A 16,288-nucleotide genomic window follows, 5' to 3' on the forward strand; every position below is an offset into this window, starting at 1 on the left:
CACCTCCCACAGAGGACAGCCTTTCGTTGCCTCTGGGCAGCCTGGCACACATGAGCGATTACATGCTGCAGTGTCTCCACAACGACCGCCGAGTTGCCCACATTCTAACTTGTGCTGATTACTGGGTGGCCACGCTGCTGGATCCCCGTTACAAGGACAACGTACCGTCCTTAATTCACTCACTGGAGCGCGATCGCAAGATGCGCGAGTACAAGCGCACGCTGGTAGACGCCATGCTGCTGGCATTCCCATCTGACAGCGGGGCCACAGTGGAAGCACAAGGCAGAGGAGGAGGAGGAGGAGGTCGCCAACGCAACCAGGGCACCGCCAGCACCTCAGAAGGCAGGGTTAGCATGGCCGAAATGTGGAAAAGCTTTGTCAGCACGCCACAACAAACAGCAGCACCAGCAGCTCAGATGGAACGTCTTAGCAGGAGGCAGCATTTTACCAACATGGTGGAGCAGTATGTGTGCACACGCCTACATGTAGTGAATGACGGGTCTGCCCCCTTCAACTTCTGGGTCTCCAAATTGGGCACATGGCTTGAGCTTGCCCTTTACGCCTTGGAGGTGCTGGCGTGCCCTGCAGCCAGTGTATTATCTGAACGGGTATTTAGCACGGCTGGGGGCGTTATAACAGACAAGCGCAGCCGCCTGTCCAGAGACAATGTGGACAAGCTCACGTTCATTAAAATGAACCAGGCATGGATCCCACGGGACTTTTCCGTACCTTATGCAGAATAGCAATGGATACCGACCTTACCCACCCATTGTTCCATTTTTGCTCTTTCTCACTCTTTTGGGGTGTACCCTCATTTAAAATTTTTGAAAAGAAGCAGTGTTGGCTACCTCGTCCTCCTCCTCAGGGCCAGATTAATGTAGGGGCTATTGGAGCTGCAGCTCCAGGCCCCTACCTTTTATATAGGCCCCGGGTTGGCCATATTCACTGTTACCGCTCTTCTGTCACTTGTAAACACAGAAGTCTGGCTTCTATGCTCGCTTCCCCAGGCAGCACCCTCAGAACCTCCCCACACAGCGTGAAGGCCGGACAAGGAGGGACAGTTGGCGATGCATGGATGTGTTTATGGGCTTCAGAGACAGCATCCCATGTTGAATTAGGCATGCATGGCTGCACCCTTCCTCCTCTGGGTGCATGGCAAGGCACGGCCCTTAAGGCCCTTCAAAATCCTCAGCACCAAGCCCATGATGCTGTTAATCCGGCCCTGGTCCTCCTCCACCGCCGCTTCCACCTACACCGCCCATAGGTGTGCGCAGCCTATTGCATTAAGGTGTGCACCCCAAAGTTGAAATACACATGCATGTGTTTGCCAGCAGGGAGAGTAATGTATCGGGGCCATGTACCTGTAGGCAAGGAGAAATAGAGCAGAGCAGGTCCCAGGGAGATCTTTCCCATCTCCTCACTGGCAATGCTATGTGCCCTAGGTGATTAGGGTGTGCCCAGGCACACCCAGCACACCCTGTGCGCACGCCTATGTCACCGCCACATCCACCACCACCTCAACCTCCCTCCTACTCCATATGGGCCTCGTCCTTCAGAGATGAAGAAGAACATTGTTTTATTTTTCTGTTTTTTTTTTTGTTGTTTTAAGTTATTTCCCTATCCACATTTGTTTGCAGAGCACTTGCCATGCTCTTAATTACGTTTTGCTGCCATTTGCAGCACTCTAGCCCTTTCCTTTGGTGTTTTAGAGCCATTTTAGTGCCTTAAAGTTCGGGTCCCCATTGACTTCAATGGGGTTCGGTGTCCGGGAAAAGTTCGGTAAAAGTCCGGGACACGGACCCGGACTTTTTTTTAAAGTTCGGCCGAACCCGTCGAACACGGACATCTAGGTGTTCGCTCAACCCTAGTCGACAGCCCTCCCGCCCCGGTGGAGAGGGGTACTGTCAGGAGTTGGTGCCCGCCTGGTTCCGGTATGGTGAGTAGTATGTTCCCCCTTTTCCCCTGACGGGTCTTGTGGTGAACGCGGGCCCCTCTCTGTATGGTAAGATAGAGTCCCCCTCTATCCTATAACATGACACAGATCCCCCTACTTTGAGTGTGATTTTATGTGCAAAAAGCCAGGAGGCTTGGTTTGGGAGCTAACAATCTAATTGTATACATGTTTAAAAGATTGTAATCAGTGGCATTCTGGGAATCTTACTGTGATAAGAATAAGGTACCTACCAGTCAGAAGCCACGGACATGTAGACTGCCTTCCTAAATCAGATCTCCAGCTATAAGCAGGCCTCCCGAACGGCCATGCGATCCGCCAGGGCCGGTACCGCCAACCACGCCAAATCCCCATGCAGAGAGAGTGTTGTGTGCCCTGCAGCACACCGCTATTCAGTACAGGCCGCCGCCATTTTTTTTTTTGCTGGATTGCACGAGCCGCCATTTTGGCGTAGCCTCGTGTCTCCAGCATGGGGGCGGCCATGTTTGAAGTGATCCAAACACCTCGTGGAGCTAGGGGAGGCGCCGGAAGCCGTGCAGAGGGGCGGAGCCGCCTCCTTTCTTCCTGGGCAGCCAGCCAAAAGACTTCCTGTTTGTCAAGACAGCGCTGTAACCTGTTGCAGTTAAACTCTGAGCATCAAGTGGTGAGCCTGGGGGTCTATCTCTCTCTCTCTCTCTCTCTCTCGATCGATAGGGATCCCTAGCAGGTAACACTAAGGGGCTTTTGTGGCGCTGGGGGTCTGAAAAAAAAAAAAAGAAAGTTTTTTATTTTTGAATTATATTATCCAGGAAGTGACTGGAATTATCATGGACCCTGCCACACATATTCCCCCACCTGTTTCCCTCGAGGGGGCCACGGGACCCGCCGGTGCACAGAGTGTAGAGGCATTTACAGCAATTTTGGAGTCTGTGGTGGCTCGGGTGGAGGCGGCCTGTCAGGGACGGGGGTCAAGGAAGCGACCCCCGCCTACCCCTATACTATCTGACACTTCTGACTCAGATTCAGAGATGGTCACTGCAGTTGCAGGTCCCTCTGCAAGGGCTGTTACCTCAGGTAAAGCTCCCTCAGACAGTGAGGAGGACGTTTCTTCTCCCGCTATAATTCAGGAAGAAGCATTGGTGGACGCACTAGTTGTGGCAGTGCAGGAAACCTTAAAACTTGAGGTTTTACCGGCAGAGGCAACTGAAACAGAGATTCCTTTTGGTACTAACAAGCCCATCAAAACGGTGAAGGTTTTTCCTGTACCCAAGTGTTTTGGTAATAAGATTAAAGGAGAATGGGAGCATTCTAAACGTACCTTTACTATTTCCAAGCGTATTGCTAGACACTATCCGTTTGAGGAATCCATCATTAAGAAATGGACGGTACCACCAGTGGTGGATCCACCTATTTCCAGGCTGAATAAAGCCACGGTTATCCCAGTGGAGGACACTTTGTCCTTTTAAGGATCCGGTGGATCGAAAGATGGAAGCAGAGTCCCGCACCATCTTCTCTCTGATAGGGTCAGCATTTAGACCAGTAATTGTTATTGGTCTAGTTTCCCAGACACTTACGGAATGGGCGAGAATGGTACGCCAAGACCTTAGGGGAAAAGATATTCCCCAGGAGACATCTGATTTGATGGAACAGATTATACAAGGGCTACAGTTTATCTGTGACGCAGCCTTGGACACTACTCCCCTATTAGGGCATGCATCTATGTCAGCGGTTATCCTCAGACGTGTGCTGTGGTTAAAATGCTGGTCAGCTGACCTAGGTTCCAAAAAGACCTTGACAAATCTCCCCTTTCAGGGGAATCGTCTATTTGGGGCCACCCTAGATGAAATCATCAAGGATGCCACTGGGGGCAAGAGCACTTTTTTGCCACAGGCTGCTAAAGCTAAGGGACCTCGCAACAAGCGAGGACCTTTCTTTACCGCCCATAAAGGGCGCCCGGCTGGAACAAGCGGGAAAGGCAAGACTCCTCCAGGAGGGTTCAAGAAGGGCTGGTCGACAAACGGAGGACCAACCCAGCCAAACCCGAAGCAAAGGAGTACACAGCCTGAAGGTGCGCCCCCACCCGATTTCAGGGTGGGGGGACGTTTTCACCGGTATTCAGGACATTAGATCGAGCATCAACCACTACTACCGGTGCGATTCTTCCCTTCCAACATTTAAGTACTACAGGAAGCGGTAGTTACCGTTCCCTGAATAGATCTTTTCCTTTACCTTTTCCTAAGATTAGTCCCTATGCCTCACAGGAATCGGATCTGGTTGACCAGACAGGCCAAGAAGCCTCTAGTCGGGTGACTTCGGTCCCTGAGGTTCAACCAGAAAAGATGACCCTTCCTGATAACAATCCGGTATCTGATAAATGTGTGGAAACAGAAAACGACCAGACTTTCTCGGATGGTCGGGGCCAGATACCTCTAGGGACGCCTGGTTCAGATCCAATCAGCGCCAGTGGTCCTAGAAATTCTAGGCTGGCCTCGTCAAGCCGGCCTGGCCGACTTGGACATGCTAGTCGCAGACGTTCCGTGGGAACTTCGTCTCAGGGAGTGTCTGTGGTCTCAAGGACCAATTTACCATCGTGCTTTACAGTCGCTGGTTTTAATGGCCTGGCCATTGAGACCCAAGTACTGAAGGACAGAGATTTGTCTACTTCAGTCATTCCTACCCTTATTAAAGCAAGGAAAGCGACTTCCAGCAAGGTCTATTATCACACATGGAAGACTTATATTGCGTGGTGCGAATCTTTAGGATTTCCTCCACGTACCTATTCGGTGACTCGAATATTGGCTTTTTTGCAACAAGGGGTTGAGCAGAAGCTACAAGTAGAAATGTGAAGCCGCACTCAGATGATTGAAATCAAATGAAAATGTCTTTATTCTTCAAAAGTATCCAGGACAAACAGACAGTGTGAGGAACAGAATATGTCCAAGGTAGACGCGTTTCACGGCTCGAATGGCCGCTTACTCATTACCAAGACCGTGGTAATGAGTAAGCGGCCATTCGAGCCGTGAAACGCGTCTACCTTGGACATATCCTGTTCCTCACACTGTCTGTTTGTCCTGGATACTTTTGAAGAATAAAGACATTTTCATTTGATTTCAATCATCTGAGTGCGGCTTCACATTTCTACTTGCATCTTCCTGGACGGCGGATCCAGCCAGCACCTGTTTGGACGTACACCTGAGCGGCATTCCCCATTCCCTTCCCCCACACATGGTTGAGCAGAAGCTAGCCTTGAGCACCATCAAGTGAAGTTTCAGCATTAGCAATCTTCTTTCAGAAACCTTTAGCTACCAAGTCCTTGGTGCGGAATTTCATCCAGGGGGTGCGGCACCTGGCTCCACCAGTCCGCGCGCCCTTACCGCCCTGGGATCTTAATTTGGTTTTGTCGGTTCTACAGAAACCTCCTTTTGAAAACATCAGGGAGATTCCCTTGCTTACTTTATCCCAGAAGGTGGCCTTCTTGGTGGCTATCACTTCTGCTCGCAGGGTGTCAGAACTGGCTGCATTATCATGCCAGTCCCCATACCTAGTGATTCATAGGGATAAGGTAGTACTTCATCCTAAGCCATCTTTTCTTCCTAAGGTGGTTTCAGATTTTCATCTGAATGAAGATATTGTACTACCTTCCTTGTGTCCTCAGCCCAAGCATCATCGGGAACATGCGTTGCATTCCTTAGATGTGGTTCGGGCGATCAGGGTATACCTGAAAGCTACGGAATCATTCCGTAAGACGGATTCACTTTTTGTGATCACGGATGGCCCCAGAAAGGGTTTGCCTGCATCTGCCGCGACCATTGCCAAATGGATTAGACAGACGGTGGTACAGGCTTATTCTATTAAGGGTCAGAGTCCTCCGTTCCCTGTTAGGGCGCACTCCACTCGAGCGCTCAGTACTTCCTGGGCCTTTCGCCATCAGGCGTCAGTGGTCCAGGTATGTAAGGCGGCCACCTGGTACATACCTTTACAAAATTCTATAAAATTGATGTGACGGCATCGGCGGATGCCTCATTTTGGCCGCAAGGTTTTGCAGGCCGCAATTTGAGGAGACCGGTGGTCTACCTCGAGGGTTTTTTTCTGTTTGAAAAAAAAAAAAAAAAATTTCTCTTTTTTGTTGACTCTCATCATTAAGGATGAGCATTGTAAACTTCTAGTTGGCACCGGTTGGGCCTTCTAGATTGGGATTTGATTTTCATTTTCCCACCCCTCATTTGTGATACTGCTCTGGGACGTCCCGAAGGTGCTGTATCACCGAGGACTACGTCTGTCAATGAGCGATAGAGAAAAATGGATTTTTGTAAAATCTTACCGTAAAATCCTTTTCTCTTAGCTCATTGACAGACGTAGTCCCCGTCCCTCTGTTTTTTTGAGTTGGGTTGGGTTAAAATCTCTAAAGACTGCTTTTTGACATAACTGATTTGCTGAGGCAGAGAGAGAGAGGATATACCCTCTGGGACTGCCCCTAGGGTGTGGCCAGAGCTTTTTAATTTCCTGTCTAGTCCTGCTCCTGTGGAGGCAACATAACCCGAAGGTGCTGTATCACCGAGGACTACGTCTGTCAATGAGCTAAGAGAAAAGGATTTTACGGTAAGATTTTACAAAAATCCATTTATTCCATGCCTCCCATCGAAAGAAGGTTTGGACTTACTTGTTCAGGAACTAGAGCGGTGACCGGAGAGTCAGCGATTCTGATTCCTGAAAGTGTCGGCCTGTGTTTGGGTGGGGGAGAGAGGGTGGTGGTGAAATTTTTATACTACCCTTTACTCTTACCTCTTTTCCTCCACTTTTTTTTCTTCCTTCCCTTTTCCCCCTTTTTTTTACTTTTTTTTTTTTTTTTTTTAGGAATGGGCAGATGAGGAAAGTTGTTAGCTCCAGGTTTGTATGGGGGCGAGAGGGAAGAGATATATAGATAGGCGTAGTACCACATAGTTGGGATGTGTTTTACAAGGAGATATGAATCTTATGTATCCATTGTGGTATATCCATTGTGGTATACTGGACGTAGATGTTTGCTCTTCCATACCTGTTTCTTTGTAATATTCTGGTGTATATCAGGCTTGATTATGTTGTATAAACCTATTTTAAAACTCTTAATAAAAGTATATTTGAAAAAAAGGCAGAGGCATATCCCAGAAACCTATGGGCCGGGCATGCCTGACGTCAATAGTATGTAAATTACTAGATGGGATGATAAGGGACTAGATCTAAGAATTTGCTAAGGACAACAGTATCATCGGCAGTAATCCACTCGGGTTTACAAAAGGACGTTCTTGTCAAACCAATCTGTTAACATTTTATGAGGAGGTGAGCTGTGAGCTAGATAGGGGGAGACCTGTGGATGTGGTGTATCTGGATTTTTCTAAGGCATTCAATACAGTTCCCCACAAATGATTAATCTACAAACGAAGGTCTGCAGGCATCGACCACAAGGTTTGTTCTTGGATAGAAAACTGGTTACAGGGGTGTGTCCAAAGGGTGGTGAGAATAAACACGTACTCAGACTGGTGTAAATGTAAGGTATTGCACTTGGGGACTAAACATGAACGTTTCAGTTATAGCAGGGAATGCATTGTAATTACTATGTGGTATTCAGGTACCCCCTGTTGAACCCTGCTAATTTAGGTACTTATTAGCGTATAATTAAGTATGCAAGTGCTAGGTGGGTTCTGTTTGTTTATCCTGATACCTGGGTTGTCTCCTGTATACCCTGCTTTATGACGGCAACTTCATTGTGTTGTAATGCATGACCTCTACATTGGAAAAAAAAAAAAAATTTATGGCTGTTTTTCATGTATGTCTCTTTTTTTCAATAAAAACCTTTTTGGATTAAAAAAAAAAAAAAAATGAAGGCAAAATACGCATTAGGGGGGGAAATCAAGAATGGAGAAAGATCTTGGAGTCTTAGTCTATCTTCTACTAAGCAATAGCATGCAATGTCAAGCTGCAGCTGCCAAAGCCTGCAGAATATTAGCATGCATAAGGAAGGGGATATTCCAGAGATAAAGCTATAATCCTACAACTTTATAAAACCATGGTCCGGCCACATCTGGAGTACTCTGTCCAGTTATGGTCACCAATCCTCAAAGGATGTGCTGGAACTGGAGAGAGTCCAGAGAAGGGCAACTAAACTGATTAGGGGATTGGAGGGCCTTAATTATCAGGAGTGTTTCTAAGCGCTTGATTTATTCTCCCTGGAGAAGGCGCATCAGAGGGGACATGATGACAATTTACAAATACCTCAATGGTGATCTCGGCATATAAAAAAAAAAACTAGTCACAAGGAGTGTAAGAGGACACGTGGCCACACAAAGATTAGCGAAGAGGCGTTTTAACCTTAAGCTACGTAAGGGGTTTTTCACTGTAAGAGCGATAAGATTGTGGGGAAGATTCGATCTCTATTATCCTATCTGTAGTTGGGTTTTGCCGTCGTCCCTGGGTCAAAATTTAGTCTGTTGGTACCTCAGGCCAATTTTTGGGGACTTTTAAGGCAGGTATTGAATAATTTTCAAACAAGTATTATTATTATTATAAAACAAAAATAATGTGGTTTAATATTTAAAACACTGTACAAGGTAAGTACATATAGAGGTGTAGGGTTAAAGACCCTCGTGAAGGGGTGAGATAGGTAGAAGGTTAGTGACACGTTGTTATGGTGACTTTAAGGATATATCTCTGTCATTCCATGCTTTGTGCTTGGGTTTTCAGATCAGAGAGGGTCTCCTATGTTTCCAACGCGTTTCGGCTCATATGGAGCCTTTCTCAAGGGTGCCGTCACCAAATCTGTAATATTTGATGCAGATATAATCATATTCACACCACCTGATTTTATTCAATGTGGTGAATAATTCAAAAATATACATACATATGTTTGTTTTAATCCTTGTGTATTAGAGTAGCTCCCTTCTAGAACAGCGAGAACCTATGCAGCCTCCTGAAAAATATATGTGATGAAGATGAAATCCAGATACTTTATGTGGCAATGTTTGTAAGTGAGTACCTGATTGTACTTACATACAGTTATGAAGAGAATTGGGTGTAGGGGTTCCACAAAATGGCTGTATAAGTAGTGTGGTGTGCCTTGATCCAATCCTCCTAGAGGAATAGTTGTGCCATCTTTGGTATGTATCCACTGAACAATCTGTGTAGGAAAGTACTTATATTCAGCCACCGTAAAGTATCTCTTTAATGAAAAAACTCCATGCATAATTCAGGATGAATTAATGGTTTGTTGTACCATATATGAAAAATATTGGGTAGATTACCTTCGGTTTAAGTATAACAGGGATCCTGGGTTGTAACCTTGAAAGTTCCCCTTGACTCTGTTCCGACTGAGCTATTACCTTGGCAGAGAATACAATATCAGTGCAAGGCTTAGTGGGAATTAGCTGCTGGTTGTAGTGAGGAAGAGGGTTAACTTACATGTATTACAAGGAGACGCTGCTGCCCGTCCTCTCTGCTCCCTGTCTGAGATGGGAGTGAGAGAGACGGCAATTCCCCGGCCTTTTAACTGAGTCGCGCATGCGCCATAGGCGCCGCACGTCTCAGTCCTGATCTGACACAGCTGGTGTGTGTTCCTGGTGCGCCTGCGTCGACTCGATGCGTGCGCATCCTGGTTACACCGCTGTGATTGACAGGTTCGGCCGCCGACACGGATGGGACACAGTGAGATCGGGCTTTGTGGAAAGCCACGATTGCAGTTGTTGTTGGCGGTCATTGTGTCAATGGTTGCCTCTGATGCAAGAACACATACAGGGGCTTACCGTGCCGGGTGTTCTAGTTAGAGGAGCATTTCCACATAGGATTTTCACAGTTTGATACATACTTAAGCAGAATAAAGTAAAGAAATAGTAATAATAAGTAAATCAATATACAAATAACTGTTGCACTTCTTCATAGTTTTAACAGCAGATTAATCTAGATGGGGGGGAATAGATGGAGGAGGAATACTTAGTGGTATTATTTGGAGTTTTTTGGTGGGGGGGTTGTTTTTTCTCCAGCTTGTATCCAATGTTTATAATGAATAAAAGGTAAAAAACAATATTTGAGGGATTAATGAAACAATCCTTTCTTTTGTATTTTGTTGTGGATTTTTTCGAAGCTGGAGTGGTGAACGAGTTTTTTGGTGAATGGATGTTGCCATTTTTTCTCTTATTGGGTGTTTCCATGGTTAAACTTTTTTTGTTTCTCCGGATGGGTACTTTTTTTCTTGGTCCTTCCGTTTTATTTGTCCATAAACAGTGTTTTTGATGAATAGATGGTGCAGGTTTGGGACTTCGTCCATAGTTCATTATTTCTCGTATTGTTACATCTCTCGTTGATGAAAAATGTTTAGGAGAGGAGTTTTGTCGCATTGAGTTTTGTCTTCCAATGTCTAAACGAGACTTTTCATGAATGGATCTTTCAAATTGTTATTCTTGCTTTTATTTGTTTAGTTTCTGGGTGTGGTTATTAATCTGTCTTCCCTTGTTATGGACGATAACTCTGTCTCGTTAAGACCTGGGAAATTTGTCGCATTGAGGCGTTTAATCCATCTCATTTTAAGTTGAAGCAGAGTTTTGTTCCAATCGCCCCCCCCCCTCCTTGGGATATGGACCCGTTCCAAGGCCATGAAGGATATTTCGGAAAATTTTATATGCATGTTTATAGGCAACGTGTCGTCCCAAGGGTAAATGGAAGTTGCACATTTCCATAGTGTTAACGTGCTTGTTGACCCTTTTTACGAACTCTTTTTTTTGTCTTGCCTATGTAAAAAGCGTTGCACTCGCATCTCATCATATACACAATACCTCTCGTCCGATAATTCGCATAGTGTTTAGATTCAAATGTTTCGCCGTTGGGTAGTGTCGTTTTGATGCATTTTTTTATGACTTAACACTGGTTGCAAGATCCACAGGGGTAGGTACCTTTAGTTTTTCATGGGTCCTTTCGTGTTCCTTCTTTGAACTCACTGTGAACCAGTTCCTTTTTGATAGATCCCGCCTTCCTATATGTGATTGGGGGGTGTTCTGTTATAAATTCCTTTACCGTGGGGTCTTCTTTTAAGATGGTCCAGTGTCTTTCCAAAATGTTTCTGATTTTCTTATGCTCGTTTGTGTACCTCATGATTCGCATTTTTTGGTCTTGCTTTTTTAGGTCTTTTGTTGGTTTTTTAAATAATAGTTCTTGTCTTTCTTTCAAGTTTACCTTTATTGAAGGCTTTCCTGAGTGAAGTCTTTGTGTAACCCCTTTCCATGAGTCTTGTAGTTAAGTCAGCCTTCTTTTTGAAATCTTGCGTGTTGGTGCAGTTCCTCTTGATCCTGAGGTATTGGCTGTAGGGTATTGCCTTTTTTAGTGGGCTAGGGCGGAAGCTAGTGACATGTAAGATTGAGTTGCCAGCTGTCTCCTTTCTATACAGTGTTGTTTTCACTAGTCCGTCTTGTTCTTTATATACCCAGGTGTCTAAGAAAGGAACTTTGTTCCGACTGTAATTCAAGGTGAAATACATATTGTATGTATTTGAGTTTAGCGCCATTTTCAAATCTTTGATCTGGTTTTCTGGTCCGGTCCATACTATTATAATATCTATATAGCATTGCCATATGAGGATGTTGTCTGCATATCGTGCGTTTTTCTTCTTTTGTCAAAAATTCTTCTTCCCAGGCTCCCAGGTATAAATTGGCGTACGATGGAGCACAGTTTGTGCCCATCGCTACGCCGCAGACTTGTAGGTAGTGATGGCCATCAAAAGAGAAGAAGTTTCGGTTAAGGATGAATTCAAGCATGGTAATAATAAAGTTGTTGAAGTTTTCGTCGTGTGTACTCTGTTTGCTGAGAATATTTTTAATTGTTGAGAGGCCTTTATCATGTGGTATATTATTATACAATGCCTCGACATCAACTGTAATGAGCAATGAGTCGCTTGGGATCACCATGTTTAGGATCTGCAATAGATGCATGGTGTCTCTCGTGTAGGATGTTAAATTCGTTACATGCGGTCTTAAATATGCATCAATAACTTGACTCATTGCTTCCGATATGTTCCCGTTCCCTGATACTATCGGTCTTCCAGGTGGGTTAACTGGGTCTTTATGTATTTTTTGGTAGTGTATAAAAAGTCGGGGTTCTTGGATGTCTTGTTCGAATATAGTTCCATAAAGTGGGGGAGATGGTTCCCTCGTTGCCTGCTCTGTCCACCTTGGAATAAAATTCCTCTTTATATCTTTCGATCATAATGGGTGCGATTCTTTTATAGCATCTCTGGTTATTTAGAATCTTTTCGCACATTCCTTTGTATTTCGAGTTGTCCATCACAACTACATTTCCTCCTTTGTCAGAAGGTTTAATTGTGATATGTTCATTGTTCTGTAGTTCTTTCAAAGCTTGTTTTTGGGTTTTAGTTAAATTTTGTTGGTTTCTTGTCCCTGACATCTTTTCGATGTCCTTCGTGGTTTCCCTTACAAAAAGGGCAATAGCTGGGTTCAAATTGATAGAGGGAAATTTCTGTGATTTTTTTTTTCTTAAATTGTGTTCTTGTTTTTTCTTGTATTGTTTCTTTACTTTTGATTGATGTTGTGTTATCCTCATCCTCGTCCTCACTGTCGGTACAATTCGGTGTGTCCGTCCAGTCTTCTAATCCCTCTTTTTGTAACAGAAGGTTCAGGTCCCGTATGGCTCTATATTCTGCCGCCGATAGTGAGACTTGTGGTTCGCTTCCATCTGTTTTTTTGCTATACATAACTTTTTGTAGTAGATTCCTCGCGAAAAGGTGAATATCCTTTATCGTTTCGAATTTGTCTATCGGTTTGTTGGGGCAGAAGGAGAGTCCTAGTGTTAATACCTCAGTTTGTTCCTCCGTGAGGTCGTGCGAGGAAAGGTTAATTATCGTGATGCTTTCGTTGTTTGGTTGCGTTTCTGATTTTTCATTTTTCTCTATTAGTTTTCCTTGGTAGGTTTCTTTTGTTTTCCTAAAAAAAAAACCTTGTTTTTTAGGTGGTGGTGGTTCTTGGTTCTCACGTCTACTAGATCTCGTGAAAATTTGGTGGTGTCTTACTGGAGGGTTTGTTTCTTCCACATCTTGTGTTTCCTGGTCTAGGGCTTAGTTATCCTCGTCCCTTCTGTTGGAATAATCCTCATTGGGTTTTTCCATATCTTGTTGTTTATCTCGTGGTTGTTTATTTATCCGGTCCCTCCTTCTCTCATAATTTGTTTCTGTTCCTGATGCATATGAAGATGAGTCTGATGAGTTGTATTTTTGTGAGTTTTATTTTGTTGACCATACTGTGGTTTGTTTCTTTGTGTTCTATTGTTGATCCATTTGTATGCCCTGTTTTGGCCAAAGGCGTTTCTGTCACGCCAATATTTTTTCTCTTTTTTTCCTTGGTATTGCCTTACTGTGTTGCTCAATATGTTCCTTCAGTTTTTTCTCTTGTTCAGAGTATAGTGGTAAAGCTTTGAGGGAGGTTAGCTGGTCATATACGCCTTTGATATCCTCATCTAGGGTTTTCAGTTGTCTTTCGTATTCACTTTGTAGTAGGACCATCAGATTCTTGGAGCATTCATTAAGTATATTTTCCCAGTCTTTTTTCATTTGTAGTGTGATATTGTCCATGGTTGGAAATATTTGTATGCTAAGGCCTACAGGATTTATGTTCTCTTTGATGTAACGCTCAAATGATTTGATACGCCAGTACAATGCCGATTTACGTTCAAGGTGTTTGAGTGTGTTGAATAGGGCCGTTATATCCGAATTTTGTTGCTCATGTCCCTGGAAATCCTTTTGGATGCCCGTCATGAGATTCTCCCACTCATTGCCAATTAAATTTCCACTTTTTTCCTCTTCCATCTTTCCTCACTATCTTCTGGTTTCCCAGACCGGTGCTCTTATTTGTCAAGAGTCTGGGGTTTCCAATATGTGGTGGGGTTTGATCCTACTCCTCTGTTATTTGCCCTTGGGCAGTCAGATTGGGGAGGATTGTTTTTTCTACCTCCACGTATATAAGATTGTGGAACTCTCTTCCACAATTTGTGGTAACTGCGGGGAATATAGCTACTTTAAAAAGACTCTTGGATGTGCATCTCAAAGATCTCAACATTCAGGGTTATGGGAAATGAATATGTCCACACACACACACACCTACACAGGTTGAACTGGATGGTTTGTTGTCTTTACTGAACCTCAACTACTGTGTAACAATTTGACTAATAGTATTGGGAGCCTATGGCTCTGCTGCCTTTAGTACCCTCATGTGCATTCTGAAAGATCAGAAAAGCAGCACAGATCAAGGAGGACCTAGCAGTGGTGAACATTGATTGCGGCTAAATGTTTGGGGAGGGGGCACAGAAATGTAAATTATTGTACATTAATGCAAAGAATGCATTAAAGATGATTTCCAGGCATAGTATATTTCTACATCATTACATTGGTCAAGCTTGGAGCCCCTGGAAACTGGAAATCACGTAGACCTCATTACACCAGTGATCTCCAGTTGCTTCCAGTTCCTGTGCTGAGAAGCCTTATGTATTGTGAACACAGGAGGTTGACTGCTTCGAATGGTTACTCCCATTTTCTGAATAAATGCAAAGTGTTCTCTAATTATACAAGGTGGAGGGGAAGGGTGGTGATGTCACCTGTGTTTTGTTTTTGTTTTTTTTTACTTTTATTTTTCAAATTTTTATTTTTATTCTTCCTCTAGGTATGCTGTATCCGTAGCCAGAAGAATTGGCGCAAAAGTATATGCCCTTCCTGATGACCTTGTGGAAGTGAATCCCAAGATGGTTATGACAGTGTTTGCTTGTTTGATGGGCCGAGGGATGAAGAAGGTGTAACTGTACTTGTTTCCAGTTGTGGTGGAGTGTGAGACTCACAGGGTGTATGGCTTGCAAGACCTGGCAGTCCAAGGCCTTTCCGTACTGCCAACATAAGAACTTTTTTTAATGGTGGCAAGACTTTCAGGTTTGCTTCGCAACATTAGAAACCTCCCGATTCGTGCTCTTTCCCAGCTGAACCTTCAAAGATCATACCAAAATGCATTCAAGCTTGGACCACTTGTGACCTTTTTTTTTTTTTTCTTTTTTTGCTATTTGATCTTCTGCTTTAGAAATTCCAAGCAATACATTCAAGGGTCTGTCATGACAAAGGTGTGCAATAAATATCTTGTTGCCTTTTCTCCTGCAGGACTTCAACATGCCTGAAAGAAAGCAGTCTTGATTACTTAGACAACCAGTTAGATCAGACTTTACTTCTTTTATTTCTCTTATTGCAGTATGGGAGAATCTGGATAAAAACTGGCCTCTTTGGGCCATAAAATGTAAAATTTGTATCTCCTTAAGCAAATCTGTGCTTTGTCCATGCAGGGCAAAGCAACAAATTGTTTAACCCCCCCCCCCCCCCCCCAAACAACACATACTGACCTTTCTCACTCCCCACTGCCTTTTTCAGCTGCTGGAAGCAAAGAAAATGCTGGTACTTGTGGATATGAAGGAGCATGTGACTCCATGTGACAGCACTGGGCCAATCACAAAGCACCAGCACCATCACACAGGGTGAGAACAAAGCTCTTTGGAAACCTATTACTTAAGTAAATTTTTATTTACACAAGGTGGCTTCCCCCTGGCAGTTGAAAAGAGTTATACAGCAATGTACAATAACCAATTATGTTATTTTAGTTTTGCCTGAATCCTACAAACCAATGGCTGACTGGATACTGTGAATTGTAATGCTATTCAGTTGTCCAGTAGTCTTTAGTCTTCTATTACAGTACATTATGCACCCATGGTTTCGACAACTGCTTTATAAAGCTTGTCCAGGTCCCATTGCTTACACATGCCTCTGGAAACGATGCTTGTGTGGTTCTCCTAATAATCCTGGTTTCAGTAGTTTGAGCCCATCACAGAGAACAAGTAAGCAGCCATTAATGTCAGGGGTCCTGATATTCATGCTTGTTCTATGTTAGCAGGCCAAAAAGCATTGAAGCCAGGGAGAAAAACTTAACTTGAACTTTAAATAACATGTTTCCACCTGTTTGTACAGGTTAGAGTGTTACAGTTCTTTGTACATGTATTCTGGAAATTTGCTGTTAACTTTGCAATTATGTCACTTAGAATTATACAATTTTGTCTGCTCAAACAAGACTGAGCAATTTACATCTTGGCACCTGTAATGGCTGCTAAAAGATCTGCGTACTTTCTTGGTAGTGCTTTTTTGTGGGCTAGGCTAACGGTCTGTCCTATGGGAGCTAGTTGCCTTTCTTTAGTATGAGTCATGTAAAAAAAAGTTCCTGTTCAATTGATCACTAGTCAATAAAGTGGCTGCTTCCCCTGAGTGTGTGTGATACATAGCCATCTGTGAGACAATATGGAAATGACTAT

The 16,288-nt window shown here is 44.1% G+C and overlaps 1 protein-coding gene across 1 annotated transcript in view; it reads left to right on the forward strand.

The window, feature by feature from the left end:
- PLS3 (plastin 3) overlaps positions 1-14,900 on the forward strand; it is a 254,813-nt gene extending 239,913 nt beyond the window's left edge. The window contains exon 17 of the mRNA XM_082264386.1: positions 14,614-14,900. Within this exon, the coding sequence (XP_082120512.1) occupies positions 14,614-14,746 (133 nt within the window). The 3' untranslated portion in view covers positions 14,747-14,900. The remainder of the gene's footprint in view (positions 1-14,613) is intronic.
- Positions 14,901-16,288: the final 1,388 nt, after the last annotated feature.

This window comes from Pelophylax lessonae, assembly GCF_965119305.1.
Source record: "Pelophylax lessonae genome assembly, chromosome: 7".
Taxonomy (NCBI): Eukaryota; Metazoa; Chordata; class Amphibia; order Anura; family Ranidae; genus Pelophylax; species Pelophylax lessonae.